The sequence below is a fragment of the Chrysemys picta genome, chromosome 1, assembly GCF_011386835.1.
Source record: "Chrysemys picta bellii isolate R12L10 chromosome 1, ASM1138683v2, whole genome shotgun sequence".
Taxonomy (NCBI): Eukaryota; Metazoa; Chordata; order Testudines; family Emydidae; genus Chrysemys; species Chrysemys picta.
In genome coordinates this window covers 351,119,130-351,137,953 of record NC_088791.1, presented here as the reverse complement: position 1 = coordinate 351,137,953, position 18,824 = coordinate 351,119,130, and the positions used below count along the sequence as shown (strand labels likewise).

The following is an 18,824-nucleotide window of genomic DNA, read 5'->3' as shown; positions in this document are numbered from 1 at the left end:
ATCAGACATCAGGGAGCTGGAAGTGAAGAGACCCAGCTCTGCCACGGATTCGCTGGGTGACCTTGGGCACAGACACTCCATGCATTAAACGAAGATGATTATTTATTATTTCTAGTGTGTTGCTATCAAAAGGTCCTAATTGTTAGAAGAAATAGAGCAGGTCGCCCCAGAGGCGGATAGGAGTACAGGCTGTTTTATTGTGATACTTGTTCCCCTGGATCCAATTGTAAAGTAAGCCCTGAATTAATTCCAACACACTTTTTTTGGTTAGGTTAGTATGTACGTGCCTACATCTGTTACAACACCCCAGAAACCCTTATTAAGCAATAGAAACACCCACTGTTAGGAAACCCATCCCTATCTATTACTCATAGCATTACACATGATGTATTTCTCTGCACCAATTTGTTGCCGTAAATCTCCCTTATCAGCAGTTCTCAGGGTAGGTGGGGGAAGGGGCCCTGAGCCAGGGCTTGTTTATGTAGCTGGGAAAGGGAGGGAGGGGAAAATAACATTCCTTTTACCCTCTTTTACACAAAGGGCATTTCTCCTGCACCTGCATTCTTATTAATCCTTATAAGCAAGAGAGAAGGGGAGAATCTGACAAAGAAATACTAAAGAATCTGCAACATCTGTATTAGACCCAGAAATACTGCCTACATATGCCTTTGTCCCCTAATACCACTCAGCCCATTAGCAGCTTACTGTTATACTTAACCCTAAAATATCCCAACACTCCCCCACTCTCTTCAAAGAAGGGCCCAGGCGCCCCTCCTTCTCGCACACTGAATGGCAGGGCACTCGGGCTGGAGGCCCTGGCTCCAGTTAGCCCGATACCTTTGTTGTGGAAAAATGGCACACGTGAGCAAAGGGGGGATGATAGCATCAGTGTTGCAACATTGGTATGCCCCCAATTTTTCCATAATGGCACAGCAGTACTGTAACTCCTGTCCTATCTGCCTAGCCCACAACAGTGGCAGACTGGTAAAAACCAAACCTGCTGGGCACCCCACCCCATGGGGCCCCTTTTTAAATACACCTCTACCCTGATATAACGCTGTCCTCGGGAGCCAAAAAAATCTTACCGTGTTATAGGTGAAACCGCGTTATATCGAACTTGCTTTGATCCGCCGGAGTGCACAGCCCTCCCTCCCCCCCCCCACCCGAGCACTGCTTTACCGCGTTATATCCAAATTCGTGTTATATCGGGTCACACTGTATCGGGGTAGAGATGTATTCAAATTAATTTTATCAATATGCAAAATGTTGTTCTTATAAATATGTTCTTGTTTGTGTTTGTATGTATTCTGGATCAATAAAGGCCTATCCTTGTGCCAAGGCCAATTCCCTTACAGTAGCAAAAAAAAAAATTGTTAAGGGATTTTATCCCCCGGTTTGGCCTGTCTGCCTCTATTAATAGTAACCAAGGCAACCATTTCACAGACCAAATCATGCAACAAATTTGCAAGGTTCTCAATGTTACTCAACATCTGTATTGTGCCCAGCACCCCCAAAGTGTGGGGGCTGTGGAGCAAAAAAATGGGAAACTAAAAACCAAAATCTCCAAAATCTGTGTTAAAAACAACTTAAAGTGGCCTAATTCCCTTCCCCTTGCCCTCATGCACATAAAAAGCACCCCCTCATGGAAACATGGCCTATCCCCACATAAAATCCTTATGGACAGGCCCATAAGGATGCCAGTGTCCCCTCCCCTACTCCCTCACAAACTAAATTTGCAACTAAACAATAATACTGTTACGGCATACTGCAGAACACTAATTTGGTGCATTAGGTCTATTCACTCACAGGTTCAAAGTGCCCTGCCTAAACCAGCCAATGCACCGTGCCACCCACTGCAGCCTAAAAATTGGGTCTACATCAAGGTGCACCAAAAAAAAACCTTCCCTGAAGCCTCGCTGGAAAGGCCCTTACCAGGTCTTGTTGACCACTCACACAATGGTCAAATGCAAGAAACTCACCAAATAAATCCACGGTTCTCATTGTAAACAAACAACGCCGCCCTTGGACTCGGACGCTACAAAATTCCCGGCCTTAGAAAGGGACCCAAGCAACAGCAATGGTAACCCCTCTTCAGGCCCCCCAAAAACCCCAAATATAACCTCAAAAAACAAAAATAGACCTCAGCACCTGAACCCATCAGTCAGCAACAATTGGGGTCACTGCACCCCCCTCCACGCTAGTCAACTAAAACTTCAGCTCACTAACCGAAAAAGTAAAAAAACAAAAGGCCAAAATACTGCCTTTAAAAGCCCAATGAAAAGTCTAGCGCCCACTGGCACTCAGTTGGTATAACCAATCCTGCTTTAAAAATAAAAAAATCAGCCATGGCACAAAAGTGGCTCATGCCCTCTATCTGGTTCGTGTGTGTAAACATGCTTTTGCTGTTACTGTTAAACCTCGATAATACCGTTGTGTTTTTTTTAAATGCCCAAACCCACCAGCAATTCTACAGTAAAGCCCAAAGCTAAAAATTCCATAAGGTCATTAAACCCGAACCTGGGTTACGTGCCAGTAACCTCTCCCCAGTACAATGCTAAGCCATGGCCGTTCCAAAAAAAAAAAAAAAAACCAACAACGCTTGGGCTCTTGTAACCCCTAAAGCTCAAAAAAAAAACCCTTAAAAGTTGCCCCTGGTAAAAAAAATCCAAAGTATTATAAAGTGGCAAACAAATGTATATATATATATATATATATATATATATATATATATATATATATATATATATAATAAAGTGGCAATATTTGTTTGCCACTTTATAATATATATATATATATATTCTTAATATATATAAGCCATTCTTAAAATTGTGGTATTAATTGGGCTTTGGGGTTTATTCCACAGGCTATGCCCTGTGTTTTCAAACAACTACCATCAAAACGTACTGCCCTCCCTAATTGGCTTCTCAATATTAGATACCAAAAACACCTTACTACCACAAGTATTTCCCCTACCATTCCATCCACCCCTCCCCCTACCCCTGTTACCACCTCTATCCCTGTTGTTAACCCCAGGGTGTCAGCATATTCTAATAAAACCCAATGGCCAAAACCTTCACATCTTAGTAACCTACTCAATTATTGTTTAAAATACATATATTTTAAAATCCAAAATATTTCATATTGGTGGGTGGTTAACTAAAAAACAAAGAAAACAGCAGTAATAGTGCCAAAGGCGATCTCTCCAAATAGGCCCCAAAACGCGCAACTGTATGGTTCTATAAAATTCCATAACAGGGTAAATATAATGGCCGCCCCTAAACTCTGCAGTGTAACAAATAAAGTTGGCCCTTACTGCTATTTCATCACCCAATTGGTAAATAAGCAAACGTAGACCCAAAGGGCTTGCTCCACCACAAAAATGTATGCCTGTACTGGATTGCTCCCAGTAACTAATCATTTAACCTGCACCATATAGCAACATGTCCCTTCCTATGCATTTAATGCTGCTGCCTTCCAAAAAATGTGCAATTATCCAGTCAACAAATATGGTACAAGCCTTCTCAAAAACAAAATGTGTTAAAATTTCAATAAACCCTAGTCTACGCTACTCTAAAAACTGTCAGGTTCACATTGCCCTTATCTGGCTTCCAGGTTACCTCTATATACCCTAACTGCTCAAAAAAAAAACTGCTATTAGGCAAGCACAGCAGAGGGCCTGGGTTTCCCCTAAAAATAAAAAAAAAAGGGGCCAAACACCTATGGGGTGGAGCCAACAGCACGGCTGCTGTTTAAAACATTTACTTGCTACGAGGAGAGGGAGAGGAGGCAGGTCGTAAAGGGATAAGCTACTGAATATACAAATATGGCATTCGGGGAGAGGCTAAGGCAGCACATCATTTCAAAATTTTAAAGAAAACTGGGTGCTGAGATTCCCATGCAGTCCCTTAATTCCAGAAGTTGGGGCTTTAGGAAAAACAGGAATTAGTGCGAAACTCCTGATGAAATCCCAAAGGGGGCGCTGCTGGCTGTCTCTCAAGCGGAGCACCCACAGATGAAGGCACAGAGGGTAAGTCAGTGGACATTTCATTCATCAGTGAGGGAGACACTTTCCCCTCCGCACTAGGGTACAGAGCCCCCAGGCATGAGACATGAACATGCCAGGTAAGCAAGGCCATACACACGTAACCCATGCCCAGCTCCAAATACCTGCTGCTAGCTCTCTGTTGAACCCAAACAACGCCCCACCCAGATCTAGCGACCCCCAAACTTGGTGATGTTGGAAATTTGGATGCAGGTAAGAGGTCTATCCCCAGTGCTGGAGCAGCTCTCACTGTTCCTGGAGTAGGTGGGAGTCAGGATCAGACCGAGGGGCAGGGCTCTGTTTGGCCAGACAATGCTCTCCAGATTCTTTGCTAGCACGTCCTGATTCCCGCACCTTACTGCCAAGCTGCAGGAGGGGCCCAGAACTCCCTCGTCAAAAAGTGCTGTGCTGCTGCTTCTTTCGTATGGTGGGAATTGAGCAGCAACTACTATTTCACCTGAAGTCAATCGAGCTAAATAACGACATTAAGAATAACAGAATTTAGCAATGCCTCCTTCCTACTTAGAAATTGGGCAGTAGGTAGTGATCTGAGCCATAATAAAACTCCTGTGGCTGACACACAGAGGGACTAAGTGAGTTGCCCCAGGTCACAGAAGAAGTTTGTGGAACAGCATGGACCTGAAGCCAGTTCTTCTGAGTCCCAGGCCAGCACTTAAACCCCTGAACCATCCTTCCTCTCTGGGTCTAGTGGCTGGGGAGGGGGCAGTTGGCATCTCGGCATGCTGAGATTACCAGAAACCCAGGGAAATAAACTCCTGTGAAATCTCGAAACAGGAGCACAAGAACTATTATTTTTTTCAGATGATAACACTGTGTCATGCTTTCTCCTGCATCTCTTGAGGGGCAAATCCACCGGCGATGGCATAGAGCAGGGTCATAGTGGACAAGCAACTCCACATGAGCTCCCGGTGTGATGCAAAATGGACTAATGTGACCCAAAGGGACATAGGCCTGGATGGGACCTCCTGGGTCAATGCTATGGCAGGTGTCCCCAGCATATCACCCAGTGCATAAACCTGTATAGGTAGAGTCTGGATGAGTTTTCTCCTATCAGCTATCTGGGAGGGGGAGTGAATCATAGAATCATAGAATATCAGGGTTGGAAGGGACCTCAGGAGGTCATCTAGTCCAACTCCCTGCTCAAAGCAGGACCAATTCCCAGCTAAATCATCCCAGCCAGGGCTTTGTCAAGCTGGACCTTAAAAACCTCCAAGGAAGGAGATTCTACCACCTCCCTAGGTAACCCATTCAAGTGCTTCACCACCCTCCTAGTGAAATAGTGTTTCCTAATATCCAACCTAGACCTCCCAGACCATTGCTCCTTGTTCTGTCATCTGCCAGCACTGAGAACAGGCGAGTGCCATCCTCTTTGCAACTACCCCTTCAGGTAGTTGAAAGCAGCTATCCTATTTATAAATTGGGCAGTAGGTACTGATAGCTACTGAAACAACATCCACGTCCCTTCTCTTTATTGACTGTATCGACTGGAATTCTGAGAGTGGAGCAGCCACCGACACGTCTCTTTATGTGCCCTGGCTCTCCACGAACACAGTCACTTTGTAAATGCTGCTGCCTTCTATGGTCTCCCTCCCCCAGTGTGCTGTCCTCTTTCATCAGCCCCTCTCCCCTTCTTCCAGGCCTTATACCACAACTGAACCTCTCTCTATAGAGTGGAGAATAGTAGCTCATATTGTCTAGGATATACAGGATGTAATATGTGTCTGTTACACATGTTTTTCGTTTCCAATGTCACCGCCGCTGAAGCCAACTGATGAATTGATGAATATCAGGGTTGGAACTTGATGAACACCCTGATTATCCTCGCACGAAGGTGTTTGCTTTTCAAGCTGTACACGATTGGGTTAATCAGGGGAGGGACCAGCAGAGAGATGTAGCCCAGGAGAATCTGAAGTAAGGGAGACGATTTCTTCCCAAATCTATGTATCACAGACAGGCCGATCTCTGGCGTGTAGAAGAGCAGGACGGCGCAGAGGTGGGAAACGCAGGTGTTCAGGGCCCTGAGGCACTCTGCCTGGGACACGATGCTAAGCACTGTTTTGAGGATCATCACATAAGAAAGGAAGATGAGCAGCGAGTCCAACCCCAACGTTAAGAGTTTAGTAAATAATCCATAGATGCTGTTGACACTGATATCCGAACAAGCCATCTTCATGACCTCCTGGAAGAGGCAGTACGAATGGGAGAGGACATTGGCTCGACAGTATTGGAAACGATGCAGGAACAAGGGCAGTGGGAGTATTATAGCCACCCCTCTTAGCACACACACCAGTCCCATCTTAGGTATTCTTGGCAGGGTTAAGATGGAAGCATATCTCAGTGGGTTACAGATAGCGATGAAGCGGTCAAAGGCCATCAACAAGAGCACAGAGGATTCAATGCATTGAAGTGAGTGGATGAAGAAGAGCTGGGCTAAACAGGCATCAAGGCTGATCTCCCTAGAATTAAACAAGAATATGCCCAGTATCGTTGGCATAGTAGTTATTGATATGCCAAGCTCTGTGATGGCCAACATGGAAAGGAAAATGTACATGGGCTCATGGAGGCTTGGATCTGTTTTTATAATGAACAGAATGACTGAATTTCCTAATATCGAAATAACATACATGAAGCAGAAGGGGATAGAGATCCAGAGATGGAAATCTTCCTGCCCATGTAGCCCCGTCAGAAGGAATACTGCAAATTGGAATTTGGTGTCATTGACAGTTGACATAATGTACTGGACAGGCCCTGGGAGTTTTCCACTTTTCTTCCTAAAAGGAAAAAGAACAGGAAATTAGATGATATTTAAAGAAATATCTTTCTTCTCTCAGTGCATGTCTAGAGATGTCCAGGAATTGAAGGTAGATCAGCAAAAACATACTGTTGGATTGACAGCACTGATAGGAAAGTAGGCACTGTCAAACTGGATCAGACCTGCAGTCCATCTAGCCCAGTAACAAGTGGCCAATTCCAGATGCTTCAGGCGACGGTGGAAGAACCCCTGCAATGGACAGCTATGAGATAACCTGCTCCTAGGAAAGTTACCCCCTGACACCCACTAGTTAGACATATTTTGTGATGTAAGTCAGGAGGGTGTACAGCCCGTAACAAGACTTATTTTTTTTTAAAATCTGTACTACTGTAATTGAATTTTCTGGTTACCCATAGACACATTCAGTCCCTCTTTAAATCCTGCTAAGCTCTTGTCCCCATCAATATCTTGTAGCTGTGAGTTCTGCAGCCTATTTGAGAACTGTGTAATTTTACAATTGTGACCTTCACACAGACACTCCTTCTGGCCCTCCACTTCCGAGTGTGGTCCATTGCATCTTCACATGTGGTAAACACATGGCTAATGCATGCTGAAAACGGTCATTGTATGTGTCTGTCCTGCATTGAAACTATTTCTAAGTGTGTTTCATTGCCCCAATAACTATCCTATTTATTTCCCCCAGTCCTGAGAGTCCAAATTATGCCACTACCTCTTTCCAGGACATAGGATAAATTCTTAGGGGCAGGTGTTTAATTCAATAACAATGACTTCAATGGCATCACTCCATTGTACATACCTTTGTACATTGGATCAGAACCAACCTCTAATAACTTTCCCTAACAAAATCCTACCGGTGATACACTCTGACCCCCCAAGAATCCCTCTAAGAAAAGCTTCTCTTCATCCACACAGGACCTGCATCCTCTCTCCATGCAAGGGTCTGTAGATATTTGGCAAGATACAAGCTAACACAGACAGTTATTTCAGCTGGGGGAGGGAGGGATTGGCGACACAAATGGGTGAATACTGAAAATACTGGTGTTCCACTAATGTGCAGTTCAGTGTACAAGTTACTTCAGTCGTACTCCTGTAACAGGTGATGAGCATAAATTACTTACAGCCACAATAACACTCCCCTTTCCTGCACCTCAGCTCTCCTCTTTGCTGAAACACTGACCAGCGGTTCTGTTCTCTCATAACATTTACACATCTGTACTTTAGTACACACATGTCAACCACAGGTGCTGAACCCATTCGGACCTGCTGGGCAGCACGTTCAACTCGCAGTGTGCTGTAGCCGAGTGCTCAGTCTGAGGGCGGAAGAATCATGGGATTCCACCCTGTGATGGGGCAGGCTATGAGGCCTGACAACTGGGATTCATAGACTAGAGCGGGGGCGGAGATGCAGGTAGCCCTGTAACTCTGAGCAGTCTCTACAGGGCAGAAATACTGGAGCCCTCAGCCACGCAGGAAACAGAAATATGCCCTATCAGGCCAGTTACCACAAAGCAATGCAGCTCTGAATTCCTGCGTTCGCAATCAAGCCAGAGAATAACCCTTTGAAAATGCATTTGCTACTTAATTTTCAGGAGCAAATAAACCTGAGGCGATTTGGGAATTAGTCACTGATACTCCAGGGGGTTTCTTCTCACTCAGCCCCTGGCATTATCTAGCCCAGAGCACACGGCACCTCTAGAAATGGGACCCCCGGTCACTGACTCCCCCCGACAGCCCAGCTGAGTCCTCTGCCGCTGCACAGAACATCTGCAAATAGAAACAGCTTCAAGACTTTCTCCTTCACTTTGCATTGTAAAGATAGTGAAACCTGCCAACGTACCCAATTCCTGCTAGAAGGGGAGCCGCTGACACCAGAGGTCTTCACCGTAAAGGACAAGGAGTCATTGGAGAGGTAGCACGGGCAGCAGGCAGTATCTGTTCAGACAGGGAGGCAGCTGTCTTTATGAAGCATGTCTGCACATTCCCTTGGGGGCCACTTGGCCATCAGGGAACCTCAGCTTCTCGGCTTCATGTGCACCAGCTTTAACCCCGCCACAGCAAAGGGCAAACTGCAGGAGGTCAAATCACAGGGGACACGTGGTGATGCTTCCCAGCATGACTTCAGTGCCAGCCCTGCTGCAGGCTCTATTCCTGGAATCCAGGCTTGTCATCACTGTTCATATAGTCTATCCCTGTTGTTAACCCCAGGCTGTCAGCATATTCTAATAAAACCCAATGGCCAAAACCTTCACATCTTAGTAACCTACTAAATTATTGTTCAAAATACATATATTTTAAAATCCAAAAAAAAATTCATATTGGTGGGTGGTTAACTAAAAAACAAAGAAAACAGCAGTAATAGTGCCAAAGGCGATCTCTCCAAATAGGCCCCAATACGCGCAACTGTATGGTTCTATAAAATTCCATAACAGGGTAAATATAATGGCCGCCCCTAAACTCTGCAGTGTAACAAATAAAGTTGGCCCTTACTGCTATTTCATCACCCAATTGGTAAATAAGCAAACGTAGACCCAAAGGGCTTGCTCCACCACAAAAATGTATGCCTGTACTGGATTGCTCCCAGTAACTAATCATTTAACCTGCACCATATTGCATCATGTCCCTTCCTATGCATTTAATGCTGCTGCCTTCCAAAAAATGTGCAATTATCCAGTCAACAAATATGGTACAAGCCTTCTCAAAAACAAAATGTGTTAAAATTTCAATGAACCCTAGTCTATGCTACTCTAAAAACTGTCAGGTTCACATTGCCCTTATCTGGCTTCCAGGTTACCTCTATATACCCTAAATGCTCAAAAAAAAACCAACAACTGCTATTAGGCAAGCACAGCAGAGGGCCTGGGTTTACCCTAAAATAAAAAAAAAGGGGCCAAACACCTATGGGGTGGAGCCAACAGCACGGCTGCGGTTTAAAACATTTACTTGCTACGAGGAGAGGGAGAGGAGGCAGGTCGTAATGGGATAAGCTACTGAATATACAAATATGGCTTTCGGGGAGAGGTTAAGGCAGCACATAATTTCAAAATGTTAAAGAAAACTGGGTGCTGAGATTCCCATGCAGTCCCTTAATTCCAGAAGTTGGGGCTTTAGGAAAAACAGGAATTAGTGCGAGACTCCTGATGAAATCCCAAAGGGGGCGCTGCTGGCTGTCTCTCAAGCGGAGCACCCACAGATGAAGGCACTGAGGGTACGTTAGTGGACATTTCATTCATCAGTGAGGGATACACTTTCCCCTCCGCACTAGGGTACAGAGCCCCCAGGCATGAGACATGAACATGCCAGGTAAGCAAGGCCATACACACGTAACCCATGCCCAGCTCCAAATACCTGCTGCTAGCTCTCTGTTGAACCCAAACAATGCCCCACCCAGAACTAGCGACCCCCAAACTTGGTGATGTTGAAAATTTGGATGCAGGTAAGAGGTCTATCCCCAACGCTGGAGCAGCTCTCACTGTTCCTGGAGTAGGTGGGGGTCAGGATCAGACCGAGGGAAAGGGCTCTGTTTGGCCAGATAATGCTCTCCAGATTCTTTGCTAGCACATCCTGATTCCTGCACCTTCCTGCCGAGCTGCAGGAGGGGCCCAGAACTCCCTCGTCAAAAAGTACTGTGCTGCTGCTTCTTCTTTCGTATGGTGGGAATTGAGCAGCAACTACTATTTCACCTGAAGTCAATCGAGCCAAATAACTACATTAAGGGTATGTCTACACTATGAAATTAGGTCGAATTAATAGAAGCCTGTTTTATAGAAATCGGTTGTATACAGCCGATTGTGTGTGTCCCCACATAAAATGCTCTAAGTGCTCTAGTCGGCGGACCGCGTCCACAGTACCGAGGCTAGCGTCGACTTCCGGAGCATTGCACTATGGGTAGCTATCCCACAGTTCCCGCAGTCTCCGCCGCCCATTGGAATTCTGGGTTTTGATCCCAATGCCCGAATGATGCAAAACAGTGTCGCGGGAGGTTCTGGGTACATGTCATCAGGCCCCTCCCCCTCCGTTAGAGCAACGGCAGACAATAGATTCTGCCTTTTTACCTGGGTTACCTGTGCAGACAACATACCACGGCAAGCATGGAGCCCGTTCAGCTCAGCTCACCGTCACCATATGTCCTCTGGGTGCCGGCAGACATGGGACTGCATTGCTACACAGCAGCAGCAGCTAACTGCCTTTTGGCGGTAGATGGTGCAGCATGACTGGTAGCCTTCATCGGCGATCTGGGTGCTGGCAGCTGTGGGGCTGGCAGCCGTAGGGCTGCATTGCACCAGCCCCTTGCCTTTTGCCTTTTGGCAGTAGATGGTGTATTATGACTGGTAACCGTCCTATTACAAGTTGGATCATCGCACATTAGCAGAGTCTTCCCTGAGCAGCAGATCGTGCAATAGGGCTGAAGTCCATCGTCATCATACAGGAAAAATGTGGCTATCAGTCTTAGTACACTAACTGCCAAGCGCCCAGTATTTGCTGCCAAGCACCCAGAAGTCATGCTGCACCATCGTCTTAAGATGTAAAAAATAGGTTTGTTCTGTATTCATTTGCTTCCCCCTCCCTCCGTCAAATCAACGGCCTGCTAAACCCAGGGTTTTCAGTTTAATCTTTGGGGGGGGCATTCTGTGTGACAGTTGTATGTGTTTCTCCCTGATGAACAGCCACCTTTCTTGATTTTACGTCCCTGTACCTGTACGTCATGTACGTCATGTACGTCATGTAAGTCATGTCGTCACTCGGCCCGCCCTCCCTCCCGCCCTCCTTCCCCTGGTCCGTCAGATACTAGTTTCACGCCTTTTTTCAGACCAGGTGCCATAGCTAGCACTGGGATCATGGAGCCCGCTCAGATCACCGCGGCAATTATGAGCACTATGAACACCACGCGCATTGTCCTGGAGTATATGCAGAGCCAGGACATGCCAAGGCAAAACCCAGACCAGCCGAGGAGGCGATTGCAGCACGGCGAAGAGAGTGATGAGGAAATTGACATGGACATAGACCTCTCACAAGGCACAGGCCCCAGCAATGTGGAAATCATGGTGTTACTGGGGCAGGTTCATGCCGTGGAACGCCGATTCTGGGCACGGGAAACAAGCACAGACTGGTGGGACCACATCGTGCTGCAGGTGTGGGACGATTCCCAGTGGCTGCGAAACTTTCGCATGCGTAAGGGCACTTTCATGGAACTTTGTGACTTGCTTTCCCCTGCCCTGAAGCGCCAGAATACCAGGATGAGAGCAGCCCTCACAGTTGAGAAGCGAGTGGCGATAGTCCTGTGGAAGCTTGCAACACCAGACAGCTACCGGTCAGTCGGGAATCAATTTGGAGTGGGCAAATCTACTGTGGGGGCTGCTGTGATCCAAGTTGCCAGGGCAATGAAAGACCTGGTGATATCAAGGGTAGTGACTCTGGCAACGTGCAGGCAATAGTGGATGGTTTTGCTGAAATGGGATTCCCAAACTGTGGTGGGGCGATAGACGGAACCCATATCCCTATCTTGGCATCGGAGCACCAAGCCACCGAGTACATAAACCGCAAGGGGTACTTTTCAATGCTGCTGCAAGCCCTGGTGGATCACAAGGGATGTTTCACCAACATCAACGTGGGATGGCCGGGAAAGGTACATGATGCTCGCGTCTTCAGGCACTCTGCTCTGTTTCGAAAGCTGGAGGAAGGGACTTTTTTCCCGGACCAGCAAGTAACCGTTGGGGATGTTGAAATGCCTATCGTGATCCTTGGGGACCCAGCCTACCCCCTAATGCCATGGCTCATGAAGCCGTACACAGGCAGCCTGGACAGGAGTCAGGACCTGTTCAACTATAGGCTGAGCAAGTGCCGAATGGTGGTGGAATGTGCATTTGGACCTTTAAAAGTGCGCTGGCGCAGCTTACTGACTCGCTCAGACCTCAGCGAAAAGAATATCCCCATTGTTATTGCTGCTTGCTGTGCGCTCCACAATATCTGTGAGAGTAAGGGGGAGACATTTATGGCGGGGTGGGAGGTTGAGGCAACTCGCCTGGCCGCTGATTACACGCAGCCAGACACCAGGGCGGTTAGAGGAGCACAGCAGGGCGCGGTGCACATCAGAGAAGCTTTGAAAACGAGTTTTGTGACTGGCCAGGCTACCGTGTGAAACTTCTGTTTGTTTCTCCTTGATGAACCCTCCGCCCCCCCCCACCCGGTTCACTCTACTTCCCTGTAAACCAACCACCCCACCCTCCCCTCCCCACTTCGAGCACTGCTTGCAGAGGCAATAAAGTCATTTTTATTTCACATTCATGCATTCTTTATTAATTCCTCACACAAGTAGGGGGATAATTGCCAAGGTAGCCGGGGATGGGTGGGGGAGGAGGGATGGAAAAGGACACACTGCATTTTAAAACTTTAACTCTTATTGAAGGCCAGCCTTCTGATGCTTGGGCAATCATCTGGGGTGGAGTGACTGGGTGGCCGGAGGCCCCCTCACCGTGTTCTTGGGCGTCTGGGTGAGGAGGCTATGGAACTTGGGGAGGAGGGCTGTTGGTTACACAGGGGCTGTAGCGGCGGTCTCTGCTCCTGCTGCCTTTCCTGTAGCTCAACCATACGCTGGAGCATGTCAGTTTGATGCTCCAGCAGACGGAGCATTGACTCTTGCCACTCCCTAGAATGGCATGCAGCTCCGCGTAGAAGCGGCAACTTTGCGGCTCTGCCCCGGACCTTCCATTTGCTTCTCTGGCTTTGTGGTAGGCTTGCCGTAGCTCCTTAATATTCACACGGCACTGCTGTGTGTCCCTGTTATGGCCTCGGTCCTTCATGGCCTTGGAGACCTTTTTTAATACTTTGCCATTTCTTTTACTGCTACGGAGTTCAGCTAGCACTGGTTCATCTCCCCATATGGCGAGCAGATCCCGTACCTCCCATTCGGTCCACGCTGGAGCTCTTTTGCGATCGTGGGACTCCATCACGGTTACCTGTGCTGATGAGCTCTGCGTGGTTACCTGTGCTCTCCACGCTGGGCAAACAGGAAATGAAATTCAAACGTTCGCGGGTCTTTTCCTGACTACCTGGTCAGTGCATCTGAGTTGAAAGTGCTGTCCAGGGCGGTCACAATGAAGCACTGTGGGATAGCTCCCGGAGGCCAATAACGTCGAATTCCGTCCACACTACCCCAATTCCGACCCGCAAAGACTGATTTTATCGCTAATCCCCTCGTCGAAGGTGGTGTAAAGAAACCGGTTTAAAGGGCCCTTTAAGTCGAAAGAAAGGGCTTCGTCATGTGAACGTGTCCAGGCTTAATTCGATGTAACGCTGCTAAAGTCGACCTAAACTCGTAGTGTAGACCAGGCCTAAGAATAACAGAATTTAGCAATGCCTCCTTCCTATTTAGAAATTGGGCAGTAGGTAGTGATCTGAGCCATAATAAAACTCCTGTGGCTGACACACAGAGGGACTAAGTGAGTTGCCCCAGGTCACAGAAGAAGTTTGTGGAACAGCATGGACCTGAAGCCAGTTCTTCTGAGTCCCAGACCAGCACTTAAACCCCTGAACCATCCTTCCTCTCTGGGGCTAGTGGCTGGGGAGGGGGCAGTTGGCATCTCGGCATGCTGAGATTACCAGAAACCCAGGGAAATAAACTCCTGTGAAATCTCTAAACAGGAGCACAAGAACTATTAATTTTTCAGATGATAACACTGTGTCATGCTTTCTCCTGCATCTCTTGAGGGTCAAATTCACCGGCGACGGCATAGAGCAAGGTCATAGTGGACAAGCAACTCCACATGAGCTCCCGGTGTGATTCAAAATGGGCTAATGTGACCCAAAGGAACATAGGCCTATACGGGATCTCCTGGGTCAATGCTATGGCAGGTGTCCCCAGCATATCACCCAGTGCATAAACCTGTATAGGTAGGGTCTGGATGAGTGTTCTCCTGACAGCTATCTGGGAGGGGGAGAGAATCATAGAATCATAGAATATCAGGGTTGGAAGGGACCTCAGGAGGTCATCTAGTTCAACCCCCTGCTCAAAGCAGGACCAATTCCCAACTAAATCATCCCAGCCAGGGCTTTGTCAAGCCGGGCCTTAAAAACCTCTAAGGACGGAGATTCCACCACCTCCCTAGGTAACACATTCCAGTTCTTCACCACCCTCCTAGTGAAATAGTGTTTCCTAATATCCAACCTAGACCTCCCCCACTGCAACTTGAGACCATTGCTCCTTGTTCTGTCATCTGCCACCACTGAGAACAGTTGAGCTCCATCCTCGTTGGAACCCCCCTTCAGGTAGTTGAAAGCAGCTGTCAAATCCCCCCTCATTCTTCTCTTCTGGAGACTAAACAATCCCAGTTCCCTCAGCCTCTCCTCATAAGTCATGTGCTCCCGACCCCTAATAATTTTTGTTGCCCTCTGCTGGACTCTTTCCAATTTTTCCACATCCTTCTTGTACTATGGGACCCAAAACTGGACACAGTACTCCAGATGAGGCCTCACCAATGTCGAATAATAGGGAACGATCACGTTCCTCGATCTGCTGGCAATGCCCCTACTTATACAGCTCAAAATGCCGTTAGCCTTCTTGGCAACAAGAGCACACTGTTGACTCATATCCAGCTTCTCGTCCACTGTGACCCCTAGGTCCTTTTCTGCAGAACGGCTACCTAGCCATTCGGTCCCTAGTCTGTAGCAGTGCGTGGGATTCTTCCGTCTTAAGTGCAGGAGTCCGCACTTGTCCTTGTTGAACCTCATCAGGTTTCTTTTTGGCCCAATCCTCTAATTTGTCTAGGTCCCTCTGTATCCCATCCCTACCCTCCAGTGTATCTACCACTCCTCCCAGTTTAGTGTCATCTGCAAACTTGCTGAGAGTGCAGTCCACACCATCCTCCAGATAATTAATAAAGATATCAAACAAAACCGGCCCCAGGACCGACCCTTGGGGCACTCTGCTTGAAACCGGCTGCTAACTAGACAAAAGCACCTATTCTGCCTAGGTATCCAGCAGATAGAGCAGTGTGGGTCAAATTGATCTACTGTGGCTGGTGTTGGGTTACTGATCACTGTAGTACTGAATGCAGGGGTAGTGAAATGTTGTTATTAATGTTGCTGTCTTTACTGTATGAACAAAAGGGAGCAGAACGGTGCTTAACCTGTCCCAAATGAGGGGGTCACTCACAGCTAAAAGGACCTGATTAAGCCAGGGGCTTGAATGCCAGAGTCCTGTGAAAGGAAGAGGGGTGGGGACAAGTGTTCCAGAAAGGAGGTGTGGATTCTTCTTAAGGGTCTCCAGTCTGGTTCAATTTGTTCCTCCCCTTGTTCAAAGGTAGAGCAAAATAGGGTCCATTAGCAGCCTCTGTTATTTTAAGTGCTCAAAGGAGAGTTAAAGTCACTTGTGATGGGACCGCGTTTCTGCCTGGCCTCCTACAAGCTGAAAATGTCTAAGAGCCAACACTCACGAAGGGCTTGTCTACACTGGCACGTTACTGTGCTAAAACTTTCTCTCAGGCATGTGAAAAATCATCCCTGTGAGAGCAGCAAGTTTCAGTGCAGTAACTTGCCAGTGGAAACAGGCTCCTGGCACTGGGAAGTATGCTGGGCTGGTGCAACCACTAGGTGAACTAGGCGGCTGCCTAGGGCGCCTAGTGGTTGAGGGCGCCTAAAAGCCCGCTCAGGTGAGGAGGTGGAGTGGAGGTGAGCTGGAGTGGGGGAGTGCGGGGACGGCTGCCCGCAGTAAGAGGAGGGGGCACACAGGGGAACCGCTCCGGCCCCAGCTAACCTCTGCTCCGCCTCCTCCCTGAGCCCACAGCCCCCGCTCTAATTCTCCTCCAATCGGCGCCGCAAGTCTGGGAGGGGAGAAGAGTTAAAGCGGCGCTGGTGTGCTCAGCGGAGGAGGCAGAGCAGAGGTGAGCTGGGGTGGGCTCCCCGGGCAGTGTTAGCTGCCGCGGGGGGCAGGGACTCCCCGGGCGGTGGGGGCGGTTGGTGGGATTAGCTGCGTGGAAGGCGGCTCCCTGGGCGGGGTTAGCTGCAGGGGGGTTAGCTGCTGTGGGCGGGGGGCTCCCTGGACAGGGCGGGCGGCGGGCTCCCTGGGGGGGGAGGGGTGGCAGGCTGGGTTAGCTGCCCCAGCAGGCGGGGTTAGCTGCTGCGGGGAGGGCTCCTCTCGTGGGAGGGGCAGGTGGGCATGGTTAGCTGCTGTGGGGGGGCGGCGGGGTTAGCTGGGTGTGGGGGTGGTGCAAGGTGGAAGTTTCGCCTAGGGCACGAAACTTCCTTGCATCCGGCCCTGGAAGTATGCCCCTTGTTGAAGTACAAACAGAGGGGGCGAGGAGGGAACCTAAGCCTGAGTGTCTTGCCAGGACTCCTGTGTGTCAGACCCTCACTCACACGCAGCTCTACCCTGCCGCAGTGGGGAGTGGGCTGAGCAGGGGTACTATGTACAGAGGGATCAGCTGCTTGGATGGATACTTCTTGGGATTCTGCATTAATCATGTCTCTGACATGACTGAGTCACAAGCACCTGGCTGAGGGAGTAGGGGAAGAGTGGGGCTCCATGTCCCTTGAATAGCCCCTGTCCGCAGCTGGTGCAGTCCCCACGGATCACGGCGCACCCAGAGCGCTCAGGAAGAGCCAGGACTGTGACTTTTTTCATGGCCCTGGAATGTTTAACCAGAGACGGGACAGTGACAGGTCAGGTGTAATGTGAAACAACATCCATGTCCCTTCTCTTTATTGACTGTATCGACTGGAATTCTGAGAGTGGAGCAGCCACCGACACGGCTCTTTATGTGCCCTGGCTCTCCACGAACACAGTCACTTTGTCAATGCTGCTGCCTTCTTTGGTCTCCTTCCTCCAGTGCGCTGTCCTCTTTCATCAGCCCCTCTCCCCTTCTTCCAGGCCTTATACCACAACTGAACCTCTCTCTATAGAGTGGAGAATAGTAGCTCATATTACCTTGGATATACAGATACAGGATGTAATATGTGGCTGTTACACGTGTTTTTCGTTTCCAATGTCACCACCGCTGAAGCCAGGTGATGAATTGACCCTTCACTTGATGAACACCCTGATTATCCTCGCACGAAGGTGTTTGCTTTTCAAGCTGTACACGATTGGATTAATCAGGGGAGGGACCAGCAGAGAGATGTAGCCCAGGAGAATCTGAAGGAAGGGAGATGATTTCTTCCCAAATCTGTGTATCACAGACAGGCCGATCTCTGGCGTGTAGAAGAGCAGGACGGCGCAGAGGTGGGAAACGCAGGTGTTCAGGGCCCTGAGGCACTCTGCCTGGGACACGATGCTAAGCACTGTTTTGAGGATCATCACATAAGAAAGGAAGATGAGCAGTGAGTCCAACCCCATCGTTAAGAATTTAGCAAACAATCCATAGATGCTGTTGACACTGATATCCGAACAAGCCATCTTCATGACCTCCTGGAAGAGGCAGTATGAATGGGAGAGGACGTTGGCTTGACAGTATTGGAAACGATCCAGGAACAAGGGCAGTGGAAGTATTATAGCCACGCCTCTTAGCACACACACCAGTCCCATCTTAGGTATTCTTGGCAGGGTTAAGATGGAAGCATATCTCAGTGGGTTACAGATAGCGATGAAGCGGTCAAAGGCCATCAACAAGAGCACAGAGGATTCAATGCATTGAAGCGAGTGGATGAAGAAGAGCTGGGCAAAACAGGCATCAAGGCTGATCTCCCTAGAATTAAACAAGAATATGCCCAGAATCGTTGGCATAGTGGTTATTGATATACCAAGCTCTGTGATGGCCAACATGGAAAGGAAAATGTACATGGGCTCATGGAGGCTTGGATCTGTTTTTATAATGAACAGAATGAGTGAATTTCCTACTATCGAAATAACATACATGAAGCAGAAGGGGATAGAGATCCAGAGATGGAAATCTTCCTGCCCATGTAGCCCCGTCAGAAGGAATACTGCAAATTGGAATTTGGTGTCATTGACAGTTGACATAATGTACTGGACAGGCCCTAGGAGTTTTCCACTTTCCT

The 18,824-nt window shown here is 48.3% G+C and overlaps 2 protein-coding genes across 2 annotated transcripts; both read right to left on the bottom strand.

Moving 5' to 3' along the window:
* Nucleotides 1-3,729: 3,729 nt before the first annotated feature.
* Nucleotides 3,730-6,973, bottom strand: LOC101950085 (olfactory receptor 51G2-like). The gene has a single exon (XM_065581907.1). It carries the CDS (start codon nucleotides 6,792-6,794, stop codon nucleotides 5,850-5,852), a length of 945 nt encoding a protein of 314 aa, XP_065437979.1. The 5' UTR covers nucleotides 6,795-6,973; the 3' UTR covers nucleotides 3,730-5,849.
* Nucleotides 6,974-17,522: 10,549 nt separating this feature from the next.
* Nucleotides 17,523-18,824, bottom strand: LOC101949633 (olfactory receptor 51G2-like). Its single transcript, XM_042844079.2, has one exon. The coding sequence runs from the start codon at nucleotides 18,784-18,786 to the stop codon at nucleotides 17,851-17,853; it is 936 nt and encodes a 311-aa protein (XP_042700013.2). The 5' UTR covers nucleotides 18,787-18,824; the 3' UTR covers nucleotides 17,523-17,850.